This window comes from Lissotriton helveticus, chromosome 1_1 (genome assembly GCF_964261635.1).
Source record: "Lissotriton helveticus chromosome 1_1, aLisHel1.1, whole genome shotgun sequence".
Lineage (NCBI taxonomy): Eukaryota > Metazoa > Chordata > Amphibia > Caudata > Salamandridae > Lissotriton > Lissotriton helveticus.
The window spans coordinates 2,128,171,940-2,128,198,295 of NC_136057.1; the positions used below are offsets into that span (position 1 = coordinate 2,128,171,940).

A 26,356-nucleotide genomic window follows, 5' to 3' on the forward strand; every position below is an offset into this window, starting at 1 on the left:
TTAAAATCACCACCTCAAATAATTTGCCCTGCCACACCAATAAGAGATTTGTGTATTGTTGATAATATTGATGCATCATCTGAAATAGGCCCCTAGTAGTTAATGACATTTATAATGTTACCATCTATTTTAGCTTTACTCCAAATCCATCGACATTGAGGATCGCGATTTACTTGTAGAAATTCCCAATGATTGATGATGATGATTGATGAAATGGTTACGCACTTGTATAGCGCACGACTACCCGTAGGCATCTCGGCATTTGTACGAATACCGCCAAGGAACCCTTCCTGGACTTTCCCTGTGAGGAGCCAACTCCTGGGCACCTCCAAGGTGAAGTCAGGCATCCTCAGCGTTGTTGGGGCCGTTGTAGAGATTAAGCAAGCTATTGCCTAGAGGTGCAGAGTGGGACTCATGATTAGAATAGGCACCGAGGCGAGAATTATCAGGTCCGAGGAAATTTAACCCAAGACCCGCCGAGGCGGGAATTGAACCCTGGTCCCGGCCAGACTACTGCATCAGGGTCTGCCGCTCTAACCATTGAGCCACACTTCTCTACAATCCATATCTGAAGAAAAATAAATTGTGACCCCTCTCATGGCGACCCCAGCTGACGAAAAAAGACCCTTGAAAACCACCTGGGAATAAACAATTTTGGTAAATTACTTTTCAAGTGGGTTTCCTACAAGAAAAGGACTTGGGTTTTCAATGTAAGCAACCACCTAATCAATCCGCCATATTTTTGCCTGTTTAGAATTCCATTAACATTGAGTGATATAATGCGACATCTACTGTTTGAATTCATAATTGCAATAACAAAAAATCTTGACATTCCATTTCCAATTCTGTATTTCTCTATCCTGATTACTCCTGCAATTGTTTTCATTTAAAGCCCGCTTCCTCCTTCCCCCGCCCCAAAGGTGCCCACTCAGAAGGCTGACCCACCCCAATAAATGTGACCTTCCCCGCTAACTGAATTTCGACCGCCTTCTAGACTACTGGTGCCCTTGTACTGCACCATGGGTGACCTACCCATCCCCCCTTAAAGTGAAACAAACCATTAAATAGAATAAGAACATTATTCCTGTAAATATAAAAAGCAGCTAAATCAGATTATTTCCCAGCAGAAAGTGCCTTAAGCAACTCCTGGGCCTCTTCAATTCGCGTAAACAAATTAAACTTCCCCTGCACAAGAACTTTAAGTTTCGATTGTTGAGAAATAGAGGCTTCCGCCCCTTGAGCTTTAAAAAGGTACAAGAGCTTTACGAACTCTTTATACCTTCTTGCAGCCACTGCAGAATATCAGAGAAAATTCTACATTTAGCTCCATCATTAATATCGAAATGTCTCATCTGAATTGCCTTTGACAAGATTTTAACTTATTCGATAGTCCACAAAGTTTACTAGTATAGTGCGGAGGAACTTAATATTAGGTGGAAATGGGCTGGAACCCGATGAGCCCTAGTCAGTGTTAAATCATCAGAGAATTTAGGAATCACTGCTTTCTTCAGAAAAGACTCCACCCATTGAAGTGTATTTGCTCCTTCGGACCTCTACGGGACCCCCACTATCTGCAGATTTGAACGACGTGAATTTCTTTTGAGTTCTTGAATTTTGTTTTCCATAGTTATTTTATCCCGATACACTGAACTCACCTGTTGGAGGATGTCATTTATTTGGTCCTCGACTTGAGAAATCCTTGTTTCGGCCTCTTGAATTCGAATAGGAAAACTTGTGACTGCCTCTTTTATTTTTTCCAGTCGAAGATGTTGAGCCGCTGTTTCGATTTGTTGTAATTTCTTCATATCCCAAATTTCTTTGAGTATTACATTTACCATAATTTTAATATCAATCTGGTGAGTCGTGGCCGTCTCATTTTGAGTTGCATGCTTGAATTCAGCAGATCTTGGCAGCGACTCATAGTTGTCTGACACTGAGGACTTTAGTATTTTGTAACTGTCCTGCTCTTGGGATTGAGCCTTCGACGATGCTGATGACACTTGCTGAACATGCGCGATAGTATCAAACTAATGTTGTGAGTCCTTCTCGCTGGAAGGAGAGTATTGGTAATCATTGCTACATTGTTGTTTCTACATCTACACATTCTTTTGTATCTTAATTGGCAGCACCATGTTGCCATACATGCATCTTACTCACAAGGGAGCAATGATGACTGATATGCACCCTTCAGGCACATCCTGACACGGGTGAAAATCTTGTCTTTCTCTACCAATGCATAACATTTTGATATTTACAAATGTACAATAGCATTTGTATAAATTATTTAGTTTTATATTCAAGTTTTCAAACAGCAGAATTTTAGGGTGATTAGAATGATAGAAATTATGTTTGCCTGTAAAAGAAACAACTTAAATATAGATTTAAACTTTCTTCCTATTTTATTTGCCTTTTTTTCATGTTCGCACAATCAACAAGCTACAAACATTGGGAGAACAATATCATTAGGGTTTTCAGTCTTTCTTTTATGCCATTTCCTGTAGTTTTGGGACATATAATATGTATATTCAGAAAGTACTGACTTTTAGGGCACGGGACGCCATCTTAACGTGTTCACAGCGAAGTAGTGGATAAATGTGCAGTAAGGTTAACGTCACTTAACATTCACCTTTGTTATAGTCGCACTCAGATTGGTTCATGATTTTGTAATTATCAATATCAGGTTTCAGCTCACAAGTGGAATGTTACAAAAGCAACAGGTCTCATTTAAGGCCGTTCAACTGATCGGACATGCAGTAGCACAAATAGAAAGAACTCTGTTTGAGGTAACAGATACTCCATTTTTACACGTGGCCTCTTTTGGTGTTTAAATTCGTCACCTCAGCACAATTTTGTTAAACACCTGATATATTGTTTAGCTTTACAGCGTTCCATCGCAGTGGAATTGGGTGTTTTAATCAGTGATAGTGACCGTGCGCATTATTTCCGCTCCAGAATGTATAATTGTAAGTGTTTATAGACACCTTTTAGAGTATGATGTACAACACGTTCAATAGCTTTGCTTAATGCATAGACACTAAATCTTGCACTTAAGGCTTCCGGGGGGAGTGTTAAGATTGTATTTTTTAACGTCTTTGGCACTTCTTGTTAGGATTACTTTTGTATCACCTTTGCATGATTATTCAGGCTCGATGTACACAGGTGCATGTTAGCCACATATGTGCCCCACCACTGTATTAACGTTCTTAGCTTCATTATAATGTTGATGTTGGTTCTTACCAAAGTTTAGTTTCAGCAACAATAACAATATATATTTTTGTGTCATGGATTGGGAATGGAATGGTCTTATGTCTGAATAGGTACATAACATATATGTGAATAGATGTATTTATTGTTTTCGCAGTGTCCCATGAAAAAGTGTGCTAGACATCAAAAATGCATTGGGATTGAACTGGAAGAAGACAATAATTTAACATTTGTTATTAGAGCATAGCATATTGAATATTATATAAACTGTTTCAAATTTGCATTATAAGTTTGTACATTATTTACCTGTTTATACTTCATAACCTGCAAAAATTTGCCTTACAGGCCCTACTGTTTGAGCACTCTGTGTCCAGACACCCACTGCTTCCTGTTTCACACAGACTATATTAACAGATACGGGCAGACTCTGTCACGGAGTAGCACACCAAGAAATTGTAAAAAAACTGTACAATTTTTTTATACTATTAGAGGCTGTTAATTAAGGGCCCTGCTTTTGAGCATATGTCAAACTAATGTACACAGATTAAACGGCCTCTATACGGGTGGCCGGGTATTGCTCGACCCCCTTCCATATTCAGAGGCGAACTAGGCAGGGATGCCCTCTTTCCCTGCTTCTTTTCACTTTGGCGATAGAACCGTTAGCAGCGTGGGTGCGCCTAGATTATAGTATTGTCTATAGGGGCTTGGCTTGGTCACCTGAATACTCAGATAAAATTGCACTTTATGCGGAGGACGCACTATTCTTTTTCTCGGACCCTTGGGTCAACGGACCGAGGGTGTTGCAGATTTTGCGGGTGTTTGGTGAAACGATGGGGCTACATGCCAACCCGTCCAAGTTGACGCTCTTTCCTATTTGCGGTGATCAGGGGTGTCAAGATTGGGCCTCACAGCTGGTCATTGTAGACAAAGGGTTTAAATACCTAGGTGTCCATATCACCAGATGCCCCACTGTGGCATGGTCGCTTAACATTGCCCCTCTGCTCCCGGTGGTCCGGGAGGAGATGACAATATGGTCCCATCTTCCCCAGTCCATATACGGCAGGTCCGCAATATTTAAAATGGTCACCTTGCCACGCTTGCTGTACAGATTGCAGAACTACCCATATTCTATCCCGCCGTCGTGGTTTCACCAAAAAAATGCACTCCTAAATTGATTCCTTTGGGGCGGTGGGGCGGTTCGGGTGGCTCTGGCGACCTGTGTCCAATCCACCTACTGTGGGGGCATCGTGGCGGCGGACGTGCGGTCGTACTATTGGGCATCCCATCTACTGGTCATCAATGATTGGTGGTATAACCCACAAAATGATCCGGTCTACGTGGTGGAACGGCTCTTCCTGGAGGAATATCCACTGCTGGGTCTCCTGTACAGCAACTCCACCCTGGAGATCCTTCCCCCGGCCTGTCACACAGTAATTCAGGTATGGAGATGTGTCTCTCGGTCCATGGGTTGGTGGGGTATGCTAACGGGCGAGACTCCCCTCTGGTGGGGCACATGCCTCCGACCAGTCTCTGCCTTGTCCGGATTCCGTAGATGGGATACTATACGGATCTCGACGCTGGGTGATGTGATGCGCGGACCCACACATAAATCCTTTCAAAGGCTGCAGGAGGAGTTCGATCTGCACAAGTCTCAATTCCATAAATATCTTCAGTTCCGCCATGCTCTGTCTCCCCTGATTAAAAACCTTACGGCACTACCAGAATTTCACCCACTGGAGGGTAGACTACTGATGCGGGATCTGGGAGGACATAAAACCGCCAACTTTACCAGACCTTGACCACACATTCCAAGACAAACATACACCGGACAAGGGCAGCGCGGGAGGTAGATATACCGACCCTCACAGATGATAATTGGACTGAAGCCCTCGCCAGTCCCAGGGGTTCAGCTGTGTCCTCTAGATATAGAATGATTCAGTTCAAATATCTTCATTGAATGTACTACACCCGCCTCCATCTCTAGAAGATGGGGGCTATTCCATCCCCCACCTGCCTCAGATGCAAGTCGGAAGACGGGTCAATTTAACATACGTTCTGGGGCTGCACTGCACTACAACATTTTTGGTCCGGGTATTGTCCTGTCTGGGGCGGGTGCTAGGCTGGGACCTCCCAAGAGATCGTCGATTAACCCTTCTGTACAGCACGGAAGATATTGGGGGGAACAGATATAAAAGACATTTACTATTTCTAGGACTAACATTGGCCAAGCATGACATAGCTCAACATTGGAAGTCCTCCTCCCCCCCGGGGGAGGCGGCATGGAAATCTACATTGGATAAATGTATGTCGGCCGAAGTGGCGGTGTTTCAGGCTTGGGGCTGCCCGCAAAAGCATGGAAAGATCTGGACCAGGTGGGCCAAATACCGGGGCATTGACCTATCCATCTTTCCAAAATCAGTAAATCCAGACCCTATCAACAGACTCATCATTAGTGACTCTCCAATCTAATACGCGTATTGGCCAGTGTGGAGACATGCCTATACGGCTATATGCATATATAGTGTTTCATGTGGGAAGTGCGGTGCAAGGGAGGGGGGAGGTGGTGGGATGTTGGTTCAAATGTTTTACTGATCCTCAGGTGCTACCCTCACCAGCAGCTTATGTACCTATAACCTGTAATCTGTATGAACATTGCTTGTGGGGGGTCCGCCACGTTGGGTGTAAAAATTGTAATAAAATTTGTTGTAAAAAAAAACTGTACAAACTTGTTGAACACTCACAATTCGAGTGCATGATTTCATAGTTTTGTGTATATTATAAATTACACGCCCCTGTGTGGCATGCCTGCCAAACATTGCATGTGGTGTAGGTAAATCACCCCTAAATTAGGCCTTATAGCCCTAAGGCATGGTGCACTATACCTGTATGTGGGCATATCTGCATGAGTGGATGTGCCTCGTGATATCTAAGTTCACCTTTGGATACCACGAGTGCACATGGAAGCCATACCGAGTCCATGAGCTGGATACCCATCATTATGAGTTCCCCAGCTAGATGATAGCTTTACTGTACCCTAAGGTATTTGGTATCAAACTCCTTGTCTTAACAAACTCACATGATGTCAGTGCTGGATTTATTAATACATGCACCCAGAGGACACCTTAGAGAGGCCCCCTGAAAACCTGTCAACTACTAGTGTGTTCACTGACTGGTCTCGACCAGTCAACCACCATAGACAGGTTTCTGGCCTCCTGAGATGAGAACCTTCGCTCTTGGAGGCTGGAAACAAATCCTGCTCTAAGCAGAGGAGTTCGCACCTCCCCTACGCAGGATGGGCATTACTGGGCGAGAAGCTTCAAAGGCCTTGCTGCTTTTGATATGCGAACCCGGGCCCCTACAGATAGTGGAGCTGCCCATCCCCCTCTTCTGCTCCCACTTCTGGCGGCAAAACAAATAGGAACATTAGCAAGATTAGGATGTGGGCCCACTTGTACAATGAGCAACACCTCTAGGGTGGGCCAGCTGATGTGGACCCCACTTTTCAGATTCCTCCATGTTGTTTTGGATGCAATTAGTACTCTAGGGTCAAGGTTATGCCGACTTCCCAGAGGAAGTGGTCATAGAGAGGGTGTAGGCACTCTAAAGGTAGGTAGACCATTGGATAGTACCTGTCCCTCCCCCTAACACCTCTAAATGGAGTATAGAGGTTGAACCCAATAACTCAGATTTGATGGATCAGGAGAAGAATGAAGAAGAGTCACTGCCTGGTGAGAACTGCAGCAGAACTTTTAAATTTTATGCGCAAAACCCTGTCTGTCCTCAGCCCTCTCTCAACAATCATGACACAGTGACTCTTCCTGCAAGCTGGAGAACTACCAACGCCTTGGGTAGCCTGCCAGCACTTCAATAACTGCCTCTAGTCGCCCTTGGAGTAGAGGAGCTACTCCCCTGCAATCCGCAGGCACTGTCAAGCAGAGTCCAGCCCACCGCCTTGCAGCTCCTCGGCCCGAACAACACCACCGAAAACCAGTGGAAGGTACTCTTGCTCTGGAAGGCAGATCTGTCTCACCACCGAGTGTGAAGGCACCAGGATCAAGTGGAGCCATGCAGCACCGACCTCCGGGGTACCAGACACCCTGCATCAAACACCAACATTGAGAGTCAGTCTGGATTCTCACTGCACCAGGACCAAGCAGCCGTCGAGGGAAGTCAGCATCACTAAGACCCACTTCATGAGTAGCCCAGCAACTCGATTTTTTGCCTGCCAGATGTTTGTCCCAGACTGTGAGGAGCATCATTGTGCACAAAGCCCAGCTGACCTAACCACTTTGCACCCAAGCCGTCCGGCCTGGTGCCCGATGAACCACCAGTGGCCCCTTCCTTTAAGACTCCTTGGAACCTGAGCACCTGCTTGGGAGCTCTCTGACTTGTCCTCAAATCCCCCTGTGTAGCTTGTTTTTGGGTAGCCACCCTTCACCATAGGTCACCAGCTACCAAGAGAACCTGGGCAGGTCCCAAAGAACTGCTGGTAGTACTTTGAACCTTGGCCCAGTGCAAACTCTGAACCCCAAAGGTGAACCCCCGGCAACCACATCTTTGGCTTTTCCTCCCATAGGATTGCATTTAGAGAGGATGGCTCAGGTCACATTTCCTTTGGTTGGGTAGACTTCCACACATTTCAAGAAGGCACACACTATAACCAGGACATATCTCCACCCATTGTAGGGGGCATCTTGATAAAATCCATCTGCATTCTGTTAAAAAGACCACCTGATCTCCCAATGTGTGTTAGTGTAACGTGTGTTGTCTTTCTTGCATTCCTCTGTTGACAAATAATGCATCTGTGGCAAATGTCTCCAGCTAGCATACCAAATCTGAGATTATAGCAACTGTGCCTAAAAGGTCTGACCATGGCATCGCTTCCTAGGTGTGTGTATCCATGATAATATTGGGTCATTGGAAACACCATCTGACATCCAAATGTCATTAGCATTTTTCTAACAACCTGCTTTTATCCAACTGTTTTGTACTGCTTCTGAAACATTCTCCTGGACCCTTTTTAATTCATCCAAAGTTTCCTCCTCGGACTCGAATGTGAAATGTCCATTAAATGTGCAAGCCAGAGGTTTTTTGATACTCCCCTGAGGCGGAAAGTCGGGGGATTAGGCTTAGAGATAGACCCACTTTTAAAACTGTGTTATTTGTTTTATTTTAACTGCGGGCTGGAGAATTGCACTCTAACTTGCACCACGCTTTAGGTGCTATCATACCTGATTTTCACCGCCTCCTGACCCCTGTTCACCGCGCAGACGACTAGGTGCTGATGCGGAAGTTGAGAGAGGGAGCCGCCATCTTGGGGGGACTGTCAGGGTTTCGGACTAGTTGTCGGCAGCCTCCCACCCTCCTCTTCCTGCCCCATAAAATGACCACGGGGTTCCGTCCGCGCAGCGGGCGCACCGGCAGCGCGCCAAAGGCAAGCCCGTCTGCGCCCGTCAGCGCCGGTCCCGCGCCCAGTGCCACAATCCCTGGTCAACAACCAACAGTATCCCAGCCATATCGGGTCTACAGTCGGAACGCTCTGTTAAACCTGAATGCTGGAGGTAGGAAAGAGAGCTGCATTAGTCTGATCCCAAATAAGGACATGCAGGTAGGCATTCAGGGCTGCCCAGCGTGTCAAGCTGGTCTTCCAGCAATCCTTTGTAGACCAGTCCGGCCTGCCACCAATATCCATAATCTCAAAGTGGAGGAGGCGACGAGTAATACAAATTGCCTCTTGATTAATGTCAGATCTCTGGTAAAGCACAGTCTGGAGTGTGCTGAGATGATCCAGGATAATGAGATACAAATTGCCTTTATCACTGAGATCTGGACTGATGGAGCTTCCAGGCCAGACTTAGTGAAAGCCATTCCACCAGGCTATCTTAGCTTCATACTGGACAGACCCCGCAAAAGGGGAGGGGGTCTGGCAATTATTTACCATGCCTCCCTCATAGGGTCTTTCCAGCCGGTGGCTTCCGAGATGTGCGAAGCTTTGGGGTTTAAGCTTACGCTGTCCAATCACCAATCCTTTAAGGTCTGCCTCCTATACAGACCACCTGGGACAAAGACCCAGTTTCTAGAAACAGCGGGCAGTATTTTGGAGGAAGCCTTATGCGCTAAATCTTTTACAGTAGTGAGAGATTTTAATTTCCACCTAGAGAGTAGTTTAGACCCCGATACGGTTGCATTATCGGTGGTGATGGGCGGGGTGGGACTTACTCAGGTGGTTAAGGGGGCAACGCATCTGGCAGGACATACATTGGATGGCATCTTTACAAATAATCCTGACCTGAAGTTTGTTAAGACGGATCCGGTTGCCTGGTCGGACCATGCTGCGGTGCTGTTTAATATTTCTAGCTCTTTGCCGCACAAGGCTAGGCAGGATAGGAAAACAACCAGGACGTGCAGAACCTGGGGTAAGGTTGAGGGTAGTGCGTTGGAGGATTTGTTGATATCCTCTATGATCACTCTGCCAGTAGATGTGAATAAATCCGCGGCCATGTACAGTGACTAGATTGATCGGGCTTGTAGCACACTAGCCCCGCCAAAAAACTGCCGCCCCACTCGCACTGTTCCATCAGCGCCATGGTTCACTGAAGAGCTCAGGGATTTCAACCTGGTTTGTAAGAAACTTGAGCGGAACTGGCGCAAAAATTACCATGAGATGGATAAACAAAAACTTAAATCCAGTCAGAGGGTATACAAAGACTTGATAAGGAAGGCCAAAGGTACATACTTTACCTACCGTATCGAGGGGGCCAGGAATTCATCTAGGGAACTTTTTATTATGGTATCTAGCTTGGCCATTCCCAAGCCAGTGATTATTCCACCTAGTATGGAACTCTGCGAAGACCTAGCTAAGTTCTTCTCAAGTAAGGTGGAACTTATTTTTGCCACACTTGAGCCTCAGGTTGTGCAGAGTCTACTAGATGGTAGCCACGGGAACCTTGCAGATAACGCACAGGAGGCAAAACTTTCAGTGTTTGGTCCAGTGAGCCTCGAAGAAATTAAAAAACTGCTGTACGCCACGAAATCGGGCTCTCCCCATGTTCCCTGCCCGGGGTCAGTAGCGAAGCTAGCAGCAGCTCCAATAGCTGGCACCCTTGCCAATCTCTTTAATCAGATGTTTGAAACAGGGGATTTCCCTACATGCTGGAAACAGGCATCTATTGCGCCGTTGCTAAAGAAACCCTCGCTGGATATCGCCGATCCTAATAGTTATCGGCCTATTGCCAGACTGTCGCTGCCAGCCAAACTTATAGAGAAGGTCATGAACTCTCAGCTCTGCGCTTTTTTGGGAGCCACTCAGGGTTTGGATAAAGCTCAACATGGGTTCAGGGAAGGTCATAGCACCGAGACTGCCCTGATCAAATCAACCGAGGAGATCAGGAAGGCGATGGATGCTGGGGGCCGAGCGGCTCTGGTCCTCCTTGACCTGTCCGCGGCCTTCGATACGGTCCACCACAGTATTTTGGTGGACCGTTTAGAGGACTGCGGGATTCAGGGGAGGGCCCTGAACATCCTGAAAGGCTTCCTTGTGAACAGGGTCCAGGTAGTTGCCTTGGGAGAATTCGAGTCAAGACCTTTCGAACTCCCTGCGGGGTCCCTCAGGGATCCTCTTTAAACCCCACCCTTTTCAATATACATGTGTCCTCTCTTGCCCCGGTTATCCGGTCATACGGGTTGGAATTAACATCTTACGCAGATGATACTCAGATCGTCGTATCACTGCTCCCGGGGAGAGAAGAATGTGTAGCCGCCAAGTGTCAGGTATGCATGACTACAGTCAGCAATTGGATGGCTAGAAACTGCCTAAAATTGACCTCCTCCAAAACAGAGGTCTTACTCTTCGGCTCCAATGTCAACTTCTGGAGTCCTAAGTGGTGGCCAGAAGAAATGGGAACCCCCCCCCACTCCTGTAACGAAGGCTAAGAACCTGGGAGTTTTGATAGACAACCAACTTTCCTTTAAACCACTAGTAAATGCGCTGACTTCCTCCATCCATTGGATTCTGAAAATCATCAGGAAGATCTTCCCCTTCCTACCGGATGGGAGCAAGAAGACGGTGGTGACAGCACTAGTGCTCCCCCCGCCTTGGCTATTGCAACAGCTTACTCCTCGAGGCCCAACAGAGGCTGCTCAACAAACTGCAGGTCCTGCAAAATGCTGCAGCCCGCCTTATTGCGGGCTTGCCTAAGTTTGCATCCGTTTCCCGGGGGCTGGGGAAACTGCATTGGCTCCCAGTGCGCAAACGGATTATGTTTAAATCAATGTGCATAGTCTACAAGGCGGTACATGGATTTGGTCCATTGTTTCTTCAGCAGCATTTCCAACGGTATAAGCCGGGCAGACAGCTCAGGTTGGCTAGCATGGGGCTGATTAGGACATCTTGTATCAGGAAAGCACGCTGGGGGGGCAGAAGCTTTGTCAGAGGGGCTGCCAACGCCTGGAATGCCTTACCGTTGGCACTTAGACAAAGCACGGACCTGATGGCTTTTCGGAAAAGTCTTAAAACGTGGCTCTTTACTCATTAGGCAGGAGGCTTGGATCCTAAGGGAGTTATCGTTACAGCGTCAGGATACCGGTTGGTACTAGCGCGCTTTATAAATTATATAAATAAAATAAATAAATAAATAAAAGCACAATACCGCGCAACTGAATCCACGTACCTATTTCCCGTTGCAACATATCCAGTGCCACTTTGATGAACTGCACATTTAATCACTGCAATTTCTCCCGGCAGCTACAAAGCTTCCAACAAATCATTAACATATATACCAATCCGAAATGGGGTTCCTGAAGATGTCATGAAACTTCTTTGTGACCATAATTGCCCAAAGTTGTGGACTACACCAAACCTGTACTGGCTATCTGTAAAGATGATAATTCTCATTTGTGCAGTTAAACTGCATGCTCTGGTAAGGGCAATCAATTTGGAAACTTGGCTGAGGAAACTCTTTGAAGCCATGAAGCTTCGACAACATCATGGCATATGCTGCTCTAAATTTTCTATCATTACCTCTTAAGCATGAGCCATCTACAAAAAGGACATGGTCAGGTTCGTTCAGGGGTTCATCCTTAATATCTGGTCTTGGTTTTGGTGCATAAATCCATGACATCCAGGCAATAATATTCAACTTTATCACAATTTACATCATTTACAGGCAACAACGTTGATGATTTAGAACATTGCATCTCTTTAAAACAATACTCCCTGAGAACAAAATGGTCTGTTCTTACTGTGCCAACCTGTTATCGGTTAGATATTGTGTTTTTGTTTTTGTCAATAATAGCTCCACGGTGTGTGGGACAACAACAGTTAAAGTGTATCCCATCACTATGTTCTCACTCTTTTCTAGACTAGTGCTCACCACGGCATTCACTTTATGGCAGCCGGGAAGATCTGCGGTTACAGAATCAAGTGTAGTGTAGAAGTATGCCACAGGTTTTCGAGCATCTCTGTGAGTCTGCATCAGCACTGGGAGAGCATAACCATCCCTCTCACTGCAAAATAGTGTATATTCTTTAGAATAATCTGGCATTCCCAGTGCCGGGTAATGACACAATTTGCCTGTTACCTCTAGTACACTTTAGCACACTCATTGTCCCATGAAATCAGATCAGACACATCTCTGTGTGCCAACCTCAGTAGAGGTTTTGCCGTTAAGGAAAAGTTTGGTATCCACTGCTTGCACTCGCCAACCATTCCCCAAAACATCCTGACCTCATTTTGTGTTTGAGGTGAATTCATCTGCAAGATTGCTTCCATTCTCTCTGGTGAAACCTTTCTAGCTCCCTTAAGAATCATATGTCCCAGATATTGAACTTCTTTCTGACAGTACTGCAATTTTCCTGGAGATTGTTTACGTCCGTTCTCTGCCAAGTGATTTAATAAGGCCATGGTGTCTTGCTTATAGACTTCTCGGGTCTCCAGTGCCACAAAAAGGTCATCAACACACTAGACAAATACCAATCTGTATGGTATCTAAAATGTCTTCAGATTTCTTTTCAGAATCTGGTTGAAAATGGAAGGACTCTCTGTATACCCATGTGAGACACGGCACCAAGCTAATATTTTCTTCTGTAACACAAATGAAAATAGATACTGGCTTTCCTCATGCAATGGCACTGAGAGGAAAGTCTGACTGTAAACCATTTTGTAGTACATGGGATCTGACATAGTATTGTGGCCGGATTTGCTACCACAAGCCAACATGGAACAACAATTTCATTGATTTTTTGCAAGGTCCTGCACAATTCTATATTTATAAACCCATGATTGGAGAATTACATGGCCTTAAGATGAATTCCCTGAAGACTTTTTTTGTAGCATGTCTTCTATTACTGGTGTTATTCTTGCAATCGTTTCTGGGGTTAAGTGATATGGGGGTGTTCAGAGATAAACTGCATTTGCCTTTACAGTAGTTCCAGCTGGTTCTATACCATGGATAAGTCTGATGTCTTTGCCTGTGAAATCCAAAACTACTGCATCAACTGTCTCCCCTAAATCATCAGGTAGTTCTTCAACAGCTATTAAGGGAAACATTTCAACATTGCTCTGACGCCTAATTATTTTAAAGTCTACGTCCTCATCATAGGTCTGGAAAACTACACCGTCAAGGGTGCAATAAATGGTGCAATTTAACTTCCACAGAAAATCTCTTACTAACAGGTTCCCTGGACTTGAGTCACAAACAACAAACTAGTGGTGTTCTTTAAATGAACATATGTTTACTGGCACCATTTCAGAGAAGGGATTTGTAAACTGTTTATTCGTACTCCTACAACCTGGATATTTTTCCCCGCGGGAGGTAGGTCTGAGACTTCTGCTGTTCTAACAGTTGATCCGGTAGCACCTGTATTAATCAAAAATTATACTGGGTGGCCATAAACTTCAGCATTTACCTATGAGCCACTCTGGTCTACTTCTAAGACTGCGCCATGTATGCAGTCTTCCGCCCCCTCAGGCATCTTCGTTGGTAAGTGTCTGAGCCTGAACTGTCATTTTTATTAAATGTGGGAATTGCTGTAAAGCATTCTGATTCAAATTTTGGAATTGTGGCATCTGAATATGAATTGCAGTTGTGTTCATTTTGGGCATTCGATTCAAGTTAAATCAAGCATTTCCTATACTCTGGGAATTTTTTTGAGCAGGTAACAGGCATCATAGGGACAGGTCCCTGTGTAGGCATTAGCATCTACTGTGTGAGCACATTTTTCATTTGCATTCCTCTGAGCATTTGTTTATTTCCACTAGCATTATCAGGATTATATCTACACCCCCCTCTTCCAATGTCCAATTCTATGACAGATGTGACAGGGAGTAATCTTTATCATAGCAGTAACATCCATTCCAGAACCTGTACCCACAGAATCACCTCTACCCTGAGGCATATTAAAACATCCTCGACTTCCCTGCAAACCAACCTACCGAACTGTAAAACGTTGCTTGTTCCCTTGATTTCCTGCAAAAGGAGAATTCTGAAACCGTTTAGGAGCCAACTTCATCTGTGTCAACATTAATTTCTCCTTAATTTTCTTCTGCTTCGTTTCTAACTCATCACTGCAATACTTGGCATAGCTCAAGAATTCATTTAGCAGATCAAGTTTTTTCTCATATGCGAATAGATCTCTGGTTTAGACAAATTGTGACACAAAAATTCCCATATCCTTCTCTTCTGGATACTCTCATTCACTGTCCTACTGAAACATCTATAACAACCTCTCATAATGTTGATGAACTGTTTCCTTCGGCTCGAGGGTAGTTCTTTTAATTTTAACCCAATTCACATCTTTTGGTGTCACTCTTCCATTCTGAAAAGTAATCACAGACTCATATTTCTCCATTACTTCAGGAGATGGTGCATTTGTTTCAACATCCCTCACTGGTGCTTCTTTTGGCCATTGCACCGATGTCCTGCATTCAGCCCATAAATCAGCAGGTACCACTATGTCGAAAAATATATTTAAATTAGTCCAGAACACCTTGGACATTTTTATAAACTGTTCTACTTGTGCATACCACTGCAAAGGCTTGTCTCCTAATTTTGGAAAATTATTAGTAAATGCTGCCAATCCACCTAGACTCCATCATTTTCCTTACCCTTCTTCCCTGCTCTAGCCGCGTCTCTCTTTTTCTTTTCAGGCTTCTTGCCAATTTAATTTCGAATTTTTCAGTGTCACTCCATTTGCGAATGCACTTTACTAGTTCCATAATATATATTCAAATTCCTTCAATTTGCATGTTTACTATGGCTGGATCATCCAATTGGACCATATAACTTTACTGCAAATAAAACCTTTTGGAAAGATCAATTTCGTATTTCTGGGCTGTTTCAGTCAATTTGTCAAGTACCATAGCTGCTCTCCTTGTAATTACCTTACTCCGATAAATCAGTTCTCTTCTCTGGTATTTCTCTATGTATTCCAATTCTAAACATTCTCTTATTATTTAATCTAGTTTCACCTTTAATTTAGTAATGTTTAAAGGCTTTTCTATCTTTGAATCTGTTTTCCCAAGCGTCTCTATTCCTTCCGTCTTTTTAATTCCTGTTGCTTCTTCCAACCATGCTGGCATACTCCCTCCCTCAGAAGAGCTAATATCAAAAGGATTCATGGGGCTTGTATAAACTAATGCCTCTCCATCTATAAATCCTTGTATTGTCTGGGGTGGCTTCCACTCAACAATTTGAGAATTTTGTGAAGTTGGAGCAAATTCTGTTGGAGGTGTACCGCCAACAGTCTGTTGAGTTTCTGGCCTTAATTCTACAATTGGACATGCACTTGCAACAACCGTAGGGACTGCTTGGATGTTTACAGAAGTCATCAGAGCTATGCTACAAAGTGCATTTGTATAAGATCCAGGCGGAACTGTAACCGGTGGTCTAACCAAATATGGTGGAATAATTCAGAATACTTGTAACTTTACAAGCACTCCAAATTATTCTACCAGTTGTGGTTCGACCACTGGTTACAGTTCCTACTGGAACTAATGCAAATGCAGTTCGTAGCATATCTCTGATGTGCTCTCAGCATAGTTCTGATGTTCAAATTGTGCCACACATGGATCCATAGGAGCAGTTACTATGGCACCACTTGTACCAATACTTGGCTCACCTTGTTCAATGGGGGTTACAAAAGGTGGACTTCTTGAAGCTAACATCCCCTGAATCTGTATCCATCTCATCCTTCTCCTTGTTATCCCTCTTATTTCCTGCCTGAGTTACTTCCAAAGTAATCAGTGGGTACAATCTGATTCCCTCTGTTATAGCCTTTCTCCATTTACGTTGTCCGTCATACGACTGAGCATCTGCCTGGTTGTGCACTGCTTTTTTGTTCTCCTCTGGTATTTTTCCCTCCCCTTTTCCCCCACAACCTTTTTCCATACACTCAGGGGTTCATATTGAACAGATCTAAGTGGTGGCGTAACTTCATATAATTTTCCATTCAAGTTATCAAGAATCCAGGTATTTTATGTTCCATATCCAGGGAAAGTCAAAGCTCCTTCTTTCTCAGTGATCTTAGAACATTGAAAAAAACAATTACATGGGCATAACCTATGTTCTGTTGTCATAAAGTATGCAGGTATTCCTTTAGGAGAGGCTTCTTCACCCTTCCATACCAAAATTGTAACATCCCCTTTCACCAAATTCTTACAAACATATAATAATTTTAATTTAATGAGAGACAAGCTGAATTTAATTAAATATTATGATTTTGTTCTATATATGCCAATTCTTCACAATCCAATCCTATTGCAGCATCTAATTTCTTGAATTCGGTCTACAAATCCAATTATAATAGTCACTTTTCTACTGTCCAATCTCAACGCTGCACTTTGTCGTCACCAACAAATCCCAGCTCAAAACACACCAACCAACCAATCCCAGCTCGAAATAATGTGGCTTGTAACCACACTCCTTGCAACGGCTCACCCCCTTTACATTTTCTCACGCATTCACACAACTTCAACTAAACAATTTTTTTTAACTCAACAAAGCATCTTCTTGTTTGCTTTTCCAAAAGAAATAATAGTATAACAATCACTCAAGAGTGTTTCCCACAATCTGAAGTGAAATCTCAACCAGCCTAAAATCACCCAAACCAAAGCAGCTTCCTCTGTTTGTGCAATTAGGTTCCATTAACATTGATCAATGTTAATCAATCACAGCAATGCTTAGTATCTCTATCTCAATGGTAAAGGAGATGATACCTCACACTCTACACCTCAAATCGTGCAAACAAATATTCTATTTATTTATTTGGTATACCAGGATCATTCGCTTATAGAAAGCTTAAAATCATCAACCTCTTTCTCTTCAACAGTTTTTAATGCCCTCACTCACTCATCTATTCAGCCTCAAAATATCTCTATCTCAACAAAAACACAATTATCATAAGCTATGCATCACCCTATTAATACTACCATTTTCAAACCGAAAACACTTTCTAGTTCCACCTCCTCAGATCTTCAAGTTCTGGACAATGGACTCAGGAATCGGGAGTTTTAGTATAATTTGGGAACTAATTAATAGCTTCATTCAGAGTGTGAATCATCCTCTGCTACCAGAAAATTGATAGCATGGATATCAGCGGTTTGGTCCATAAATTATCCAGTACTCAGTTCAACCCAGAACTTACAAAGTGAGATCCCGCTCAGTGCTATTTTCTTTTCCAGGTCAATGGATCTTTGCCACCATTTTAGAATGGAGCATAAATCAAAACCTTTCAAATAACATCATAATTTTAGTCATTTAGTTCGGTCAATAATGATGGTTTGGAATAGGTTGAAAACCCTTTATTGTCTCATTAGGAGATAAGCAAATTCTTTATTTGTTTTATTCAAATTAGTAAGTCAGATAAATCCATTTACAGAAATATCAAAACAATCATGGTTAGAGACAATCATAAAATAAAGCAAACAGTGTGTTCCATAAAGGAACAAATCCCTATGCTACTTAAGCTAAATTTAGAGAGTTAAATAGAACCCGTAAAGAGTTCCTGGAAAGAGTGAGATCAGACGAGAATTTAAGCAGATGGAACTCCCAATAAAGAGCAGCTCAAGAAACTCAGCTGAGTCTCCCTATTATAGCATAGGGTGCTGCAGTAGCTACACCCGTAGGAAAAGAAAAGGAACAAATTGAAAGTGTAACTTCCCAAGTGGCAAGTAACTAAAACGTCAGCAGTAGCTCTCAACTAAGGTCTGCAAAAGAGGGCATCAGCGAAGGTCAGGAAAAGAACTCCTCATGAGGAGTAGTTCAGAAAAATATGCCAAAGTCTAGCTAGGAAACACGCACTAATAAAAAAACACAAAACATTTATCAATATATTTCGGTATCAGGTCATCTCAAGCCAATGAAGACCAATTGTCCGATAGTCTGCAGCTTCCTCCATCGATCCCATGGTAAATTCACGAAGTAAAAGGTATAAACTATCTAAATGTATCAGATAGTTACTAAACATTCATACTGTTGCATTCATTTTGAGTTTCCCCAGAGAAACTCAACAGTCTCTAAGCTAAGCTTGTTCAGGGTCCACTGTATAACAATGAACTACTCTAAAGGCAGAAACATTTTAATTCAGATTCCTGGTTAAATCATGAGATTTACATCTTCTTGTAAGCGCTATTTGTTTTAATATACTGTTCTTTATTCATCATTGTGTGAATATGTGGTAGCTAGATACGATCTAAATACAATGAGAACATGCAGCTTGGAAGGAAGAAATACAGTTATATAAAGTCAGCGCATTCTACAGTAATGACAAGTTTAAGCAATTCAAATGCAGGTCAGCTAGATTGGTTTAGCATTTCCTAAAACCTTTATTTATTAAAGAGAGAAAATAAAGGAAGATAGAAAAACGAAAATGCCTAGTCTGGTCCTAGCAATGTAAATACAATAGAAATGATGGCTTAGTGCACATTGCACCATTTGGTTGCTTGCCATTTTTTAAAACAAGCTGCGCATTTATTCTATGTACAAGCATACCTAAGTTTAATAAAGGCACTCTCTCCCTATGTGTCTGTTTCAATGAAAATAACATTTCTAAATTATATTTTCTGCTTTATCATAGTACTTAAGCTGATATTTAACCAGCATCCCAGTATTTAGCACGCCACCAGACAAACAGTAAAATTAGTTGTCATTTCACAAACATTATGTAATCTCTGCTATTGAGCCAGCCACAGGTGGCATAATTGAGAAACGCCAGGGTTGACACAGTGGCCTGCTAAATAGCTTCTCCCAAAAATAATAACCTTTCAGAGCAAACGTGAAAACATAGCAATTAACTTTCTATTTTTTGTTAGAAAACTTAGAAGACACAAGCCTAGCCATACAATTACGACAAGTAAAGTTTACCTGTTCAACACTAAGTTCATATTTTGGGAGGTGCATCACTGCTTCTCGTATTTGATTCCCAAAAGGAGGATGTCTATTTAATATCTATAACAAAAATAGATATAAAAATATTAATCTCATCAAAATAGCCATACTATAAAAATATGTTAACTACAAGCACTACGAATTCTCATGTGCTTTCAGATAACAAAGTATAAACTTTCTCAGTAGTAAAATACCAAACACTATCTAGCAAAGGGACATGTTTGGATGAACTATAGAATAGCACATTATGAGCCTGATTCTCAAAAAAGTTGGTAGCTTTCTTTCCTTGAAGTATATTTCTCATTTTAAAGGTTTCCACGAAGTTGTCTGTAAAGCTGGAGATACACGTCGGTTTTCAGAAGCGCTCCTAGAAAATCTGTGAGAATTCTCAATTACAACAGGCACTTTTGCATGTGTAAATGCTGATGGTGTACATTTACAAATGAAAAATTACATCACATTTGTACATTTAAATAATTAAACCTTCTTTTTATCCATGTGAGCATATTTTCCCTGTGAATGAACTCTTCCCCTGGAGCATACACCATTTTTAAGGTTGTTTCTTTCCCGTTTTCGGCACGAAAACGGACTTACTCCTGCTGCGTACACATTAGTAAATCCGTAACCATTTCCAACCCGTCTCTTCCTCTACATTCGACTCTCCTTTCATCTCCTCTCCTCTCTTCACTTTGTGGGAGAAGATTTAGGGGCATATGTAGGAAGGCGTTTGTGAATCGCAAACGGCCTTTTAGTATGTAGGTGCCACATATCAAAATAAGGAATCGCAAAAATTGTGATTACTTATTTTGCTCAAGCATTTAAGGAATCACAATTTTGCGATTCCTTAAATGCTATGTAGGGGTGCCTTAGACACTGCGATTTTGGCCTAAGGAATCGCAAAATACCACCTACTACAAGTAGATAGTATTTTGCGATTTCCTGTCACAATCCATTTTTTTTTTAATTTCAAAGTGCCATGTGGCGCACAGACATGCCCTTAGGGCATGTATGTGTGCCACATGTACTTACAGGCACATTCCAGGGGTGCAACAGGTGTCCTTTGGACACCCTGGCACCCTTAGAATTGCGATTCTCAAATTGCGATTTTCTTACGGAAAATCGCAATTTGAGAATGTATCCCCATTCATTCCTATGGGCCTCTTGGCCCATAGGAATTAATGGGACACTCATTCCTTAATTGCGATTCGCAATTTGCTAATCGCAATTAAGGAATTTTAGAGATTCGCCAAAAAATTGTGATTTTTTTACCTACATTCCATTTTGCAATTCTCAAATAGCGATTCCTTAAAAATCGCTATTTGAGAATCGCAAAATGTGAATTACCTACATATGCCCCTTAGTGCCAGCTTTACAAAGTCGTTTTGCGGTCTCAAACTGTTGGACTCACAAAATCACAATGTAGGAAAGCTCTTTTATGAATTGAAAAAATGTTTTTCACTTTGCTGGTTCATAAATTGGAGGCATCCCTCTCCTACTGAGATTCAGAAATGGATGTGTTGATGGTCTGTGACTGCAACCACAACTCAGTTTAGTAAAGACTCGAGCTTCATGACCTCAAAACGCGGTCTTTGATAAGCGGCAAAGGATAGCTATACTTGAATGTAATCACATTTAGTCCTCTCATGTCAATGCAACTTATATTTGATCTTTCTGTGGTACAAAATCCAAACATGCCCCAGCAGTTGATTAAAAAGGAGCAATCAAACAAACCATTGAGCAGCTTCTACTGTAAATAACCCTTAAAGACTTCCTTCTCCTTCTCAGAGAGTAAATAAGCCCAAAAGGGACAATAGCTCCAAGTTCAAATGGAAACGTGCAATTATGCGCCCTCTGGGGTGAAGTAAACAGGCTTCACGCTTATAAGAAGATTGGAGAAAAAGCAATGTCACGTAATGGCACAGAAGAAATACTGAGAAGAAGGTTCCCTTGTGTGCAACTAACTATAGTGCAACAGCCTGCAACAGGGCTCTTTGAATGTATACACAAGTACCAAGTATATCTTCATAGCCTCTATATGAGCTAATGTATACTCCACCATAGTTAGTTGCACATAAGGGAATCTTCTTTTCAGATTTGTATGTCCATTCAGGTGGTTAAGGGTGGCCCTCCCTGTTTTGTGGACAGAAGTCAAGCTGGCCACTATAATCTAAGAAGTAATATCTCCTGTTTTGTGTGACTGCGACCAGTAAAGTGTTGGGGTATAACAATGGTCATAACAGACCCATGATGACAAAAATATAGTACAAGATGACCAATTCACATAAGGTTTATACCTCTCCATCCTAGAAATTACAAAAATGACGGCATAATTGAGAGTGGTGATCATATCAAAAGATAACACTCCTATATTATCACCAAAAAGCACATACATTGAAGAAGACATCTATTGAATCAGAGTAGAACTCAGGAGTGATCCATAAACAACGATAATCAATCAACTCTGGATTCTTAACCTCCTTGAAATACCATTTGTTGGGGTCAACAAATACTCCACAACTCCATTTTCTAGCAAAGCAGATGTATTAACATCTCTCTTTTCTTATGTCCATATTGCAATTGCTAAAATGAACAGATGATTATCAATATCATTCATGTCATTCATAGATGACCCAATATGAGGGAACCAATGCACGCCGGTCTTCCTTTGAAGTGAGAGTTTTAACAACTTAAAACTTCCTTCTTTCTCTTTGCTTTCTTGCAGTTAAAGTTCAATCAAAATCGTTAAAGGAATAAGGTTCTCAAAAAAGGACACTGAGATGTAATTAGCTTGCCCTTTATCTCTTCTCAATGAACAAAAGATATTTGAGTTCTCTCAAAGAAAGGTAGTTTCAAAAGCCAAATGGCAAAAACAAGTCCTATAAGTCAAACATCCCTTGTTCATTCCTAAATATCAGACAAGACTTCTTCTGCAAAATACTATAAGCCACAGGGGGCTTTTACCAAGAGTTAAGGGAGGAATTAAAATATCTTTAGTGGTTAGCAGACCCACCATGGTCACAGATGCCACTCTGCAAATAGATGATCTATGGAAGGCCCTGAAGGCTCAAAGATGAGGGTTGATTTGCTGTCCATTTAATTGTTTACCACCAGTACAGAAGGGAGATGTCCTGTTCAATAAGCCTATGTAGGTAGGAGGATCAAGAAAGAATTTCCTCATCAGCAGAATAAAGAGAATGAAGGAAGAAGGAAGGTCTCTGTCTCTATGATGGCCAAAAAGGTTATTTGGCAAACAATTCTGATGAAGTTGGGAAATGGGGTTGCTCACTCATGAATGACAAACCACGAGCGAGCTAGGCCATGACATTCAGTTTTGTTTGGTATAAGGCCCATATCTATTTACAAGGTACGATATTGATGTCTTAGTGTCCTCAAAAACGAATTGCCTTTGTAGATTCTGGAGCATTAGAGTGTGTTATGGACCTGCAATGTTGAAGAGAGATTACAGGTTTTAAATCAAAAGAAGATAAGACTCAAATATATCAACATAATTGATAGAATCAAGCTAATATGTAGGTTGGTAGAAGATCCAATTTGACATCAAAGAAGCATTTGATTTTTCTATTGTTTTGAAATTCCAGAGGTTGAGATGGTACCATGATTGAGAGGAATTCTCCATCCCATACCTTCTTTTCTACTCACTGCTGTAAGGAATGCTATTTAAGGAAAACGATAGAGAGAAGTAAAGAGCTTATGTATTTGCCAATTCAGAGAGAGAGAGGCATTTCTGTATATGGAGAACATGGGGGAAGTGTCCCCTGTTACCTAGCTAGACTTCTATGATATAGTAGTAAAAAAAGAAGCAGGCATATTACCTTCGCATTTGCAGTTGATCGTTTCATGAATTTCACTTCTGCAAATTTACCCCTTAATATTTCAGAAAGTCGAAGTACTCCAACAGTATTTGAAAGAAAGATTTTGAGACGGGTTCCACACAACACTTTGCTTTGCCTGCAGGAGCTCCAATCTTTTTATACCAAAGTCTTCTGAAGAATATTGTCCACGCATTGACTATAGAAAGTTAAATAATTTTACCATCAGAAACTGTTACCTTTTACCCCAAATTCCAGTCCTATTGGATCACATAAAGACAGCAAAGATCTTCCAGGAGCTTATAATTTGGTCAGCATCAGAGAGGGGAACATGTGAAAGCCTGTTTTTAATGCCAGATGTAAAAGTTATTTAACTGCCGTAACAATGTGTCTGGTGAATACTCTATCTACCTGTAGATTCCTCACCTATAGAACAATCCCCAGATGTCAGACTGGATCAGGAAAACCTTAAACACTTGATGCTGCCCGTAGAGGGTGCCGGACTCGTTCGGATGTCAGGCAATGCCCAAGTCCATAAAGCACCAGCTTTAGCGCATCAACTTCAGTTTCCCCGCATTTTTTCCAAGTCTTTGAGGTGAGAAGGTCTGGAAAATTGTGCGAGTTTGCAGTACCAATATAGATAAATAGTATGGACTCTTGGTAACTGTCCCTATGAGTCATCCATCAAAATGGGGAAGCAGGCAGGTCGGTGAAGAATCTTCAGGTAGAGAAAGGATCCACTAGATACATTGTTACTGCAGGTAAATAGCTTTTCCTTCTGATGGATACTTCTACCTGCATGTTCCTCGCCTGTAGAACTGACTTCACAAGCAAAACCTGCCCAGAAGGAGGGTTGGATGATTCAGATCAGGGAAATCCAACAAGACAAATCTAGAGAAGTGCCCATCCTGTTAAAAGTTAGATTGAGAATGTCAACATTATCGGCACCATCTTGCTCTCCTTGGGCCCATTCGTGCGCGTAAGCGGCAGCCATTTTGTACACCATGGCCTCCCTGCCCCTCGCCGATAGCCAGCGTCTCTCTCTCTCCCGACCTCGCAGGCAATCCCCCGCGCGCTGACAACCCCCCCCCACTCTCACATGTCTTGGGTCATAAACCCCTCTTCAGCGCGGCTCTGCCTCGGAACCCCATCCTGTTCCCAGCGCGACACTTCCCTTCATTCCTTTCATGGTCCCAGGCCCTTTGATGCAAACCCCCTTTTCCTGTGTGCCCGTTTGTCTTCCTCGTTCCCAGGCCACCACCTAAGCTCTGCGGGTACTGTTTATTGCCCCCCCCCCCCGTACAGTAGGAAGCTTCCCTCATTAAAGGACCCTCGAGTTGATCAAAGCCCCCACCCTATGAGATCCGATCAAACCCCCCACATTCCGTGAATCGGCGGAATGTCCCGCTGCGCGATAATCATCACCTGTTGTGACCGGGGTGGGGACTTCAACTGTAACTGTGTGTGGGAACGGGCCTGAAGGGGAGATTCGGAGGATATCCTTTCCGTACATCAAAGCATTACCAAGAATGTGTTGTATGTAATAAAGCAATAAACCTGTGTATAAGAGGCCAGGCCTCAGAGATGCGGGTAGAGCACCTCGTGATGATACTTGCTGTCCGAGCTGATGTGTTCTCCTCCGGAGAGATTCTGAATAAAAACCCTTGTTTCCTGCCTTCCAGTCTCCAGCGCCTGCCTCTTCATTGATTAATATCTTGTGGGTTTAGGAGGCGACACCGCCGGGCAATACTTAAGGATCTTTTAATCTGGTTGGTAGCCTGACCCTTTAACAATTGGCGTCCCAAACGTGGGGCCCATCAGTGACTCATGGATCCAGTGGGAGAGGTCCTGACGACAGAGTGAACGACTGCAACGATCGGGAGCGCGCCTGTCCGATAGACCCTCGTCTGACAGCCGATCATCCGAACTTCACTGGTTCCGAACAGACCTCTCTCTCGAGTGATCTACGGTCCTGACTGGGAACCATCAGGAGTGCCGCGAGGAATACAAGGAAAAGAGGACGATCGGGCGCTGGATTCGGAAGACAAGAAACTGTCCATGCGGTCCGGGTAAGGTCGTGTGAACACGGCGAATTGCGAAATGGTTATTTGAATTGTCCAGAAAATACTAGTATTACTCTTTGTTAATTTATTTGGAGATCCTCTGTCTGCAAACGGAGAAACAACAGGCTCTCCCTTTGCAAACAGTGGAGGATAGGTAATGCAACTGTCGTGTCTATCTTTCTCCCCCACTGATTAATTACTTGAAACTGAACTATTGTTCACAGACTGTTTTCTGGAGATTCTCTGTCTGCAAACAGGAAAGAGCCCCTCTCCCCCCCCTTTTACAGATAGTGAAAGGGTAGGTAACGCAGACCTTTGCGAGCCTACTTATTCTCCCCACTGAATTGTTTTTTTATTTTTTATTGGTTCATGAGGTATTCACTGCCTGCAAACAACGTAGAATAGAAATATTCTGTCCAGTCTTTGCGCGCAGTGATAAGATAGGCAGTGCTGACTTTTTGTCCCTCGTTGCGAGCCGTCATGTCTGTCTTCTCCCCACTGATCGGCAGCCTGTTTAGCCCGGACCGCTTATTAGAGATGAACCATCCGGCTCCACCGGAAGGCACCCCTAATAAGGACATGTTCATGAAGCATGGATTGATCGCTATAGCCTATAACAAACTGTGGCATAAATATACGAAAAAGAATGGAGAAAGTCAGTGGCCACTGATAGGATCCTTCGATGATGACAAAATAAACGCGCTAGAAACAGCGCTAGGTAAAAATAAGACAACGCCCACTATGCTTGATAGTTTCGGCATGTGGCGCAAAGAAACTGAACAACATAAAAGGAAAATTGAGAGTAGGTTGGAAAAAGAGCTGCGAAAAGCAGCCCACCTAGCTGCTCAGAAGCTAGAAGGAGAGATAAAGGAAAGAG

General features: G+C 42.9%; 1 protein-coding gene across 9 annotated transcripts in view; it reads right to left on the minus strand.

Moving 5' to 3' along the window:
* HFM1 (helicase for meiosis 1) overlaps nt 1-26,356 on the minus strand; it is a 4,349,684-nt gene that overhangs the window by 1,142,975 nt on the left and 3,180,353 nt on the right. For all 9 annotated transcript variants that reach the window (XM_078646278.1, XM_078646275.1, XM_078646244.1 and 6 more), the window contains one exon: nt 19,563-19,646. In XM_078646278.1, coding sequence (XP_078502404.1) covers nt 19,563-19,646 — 84 coding nt within the window. The remainder of the gene's footprint in view (nt 1-19,562; nt 19,647-26,356) is intronic.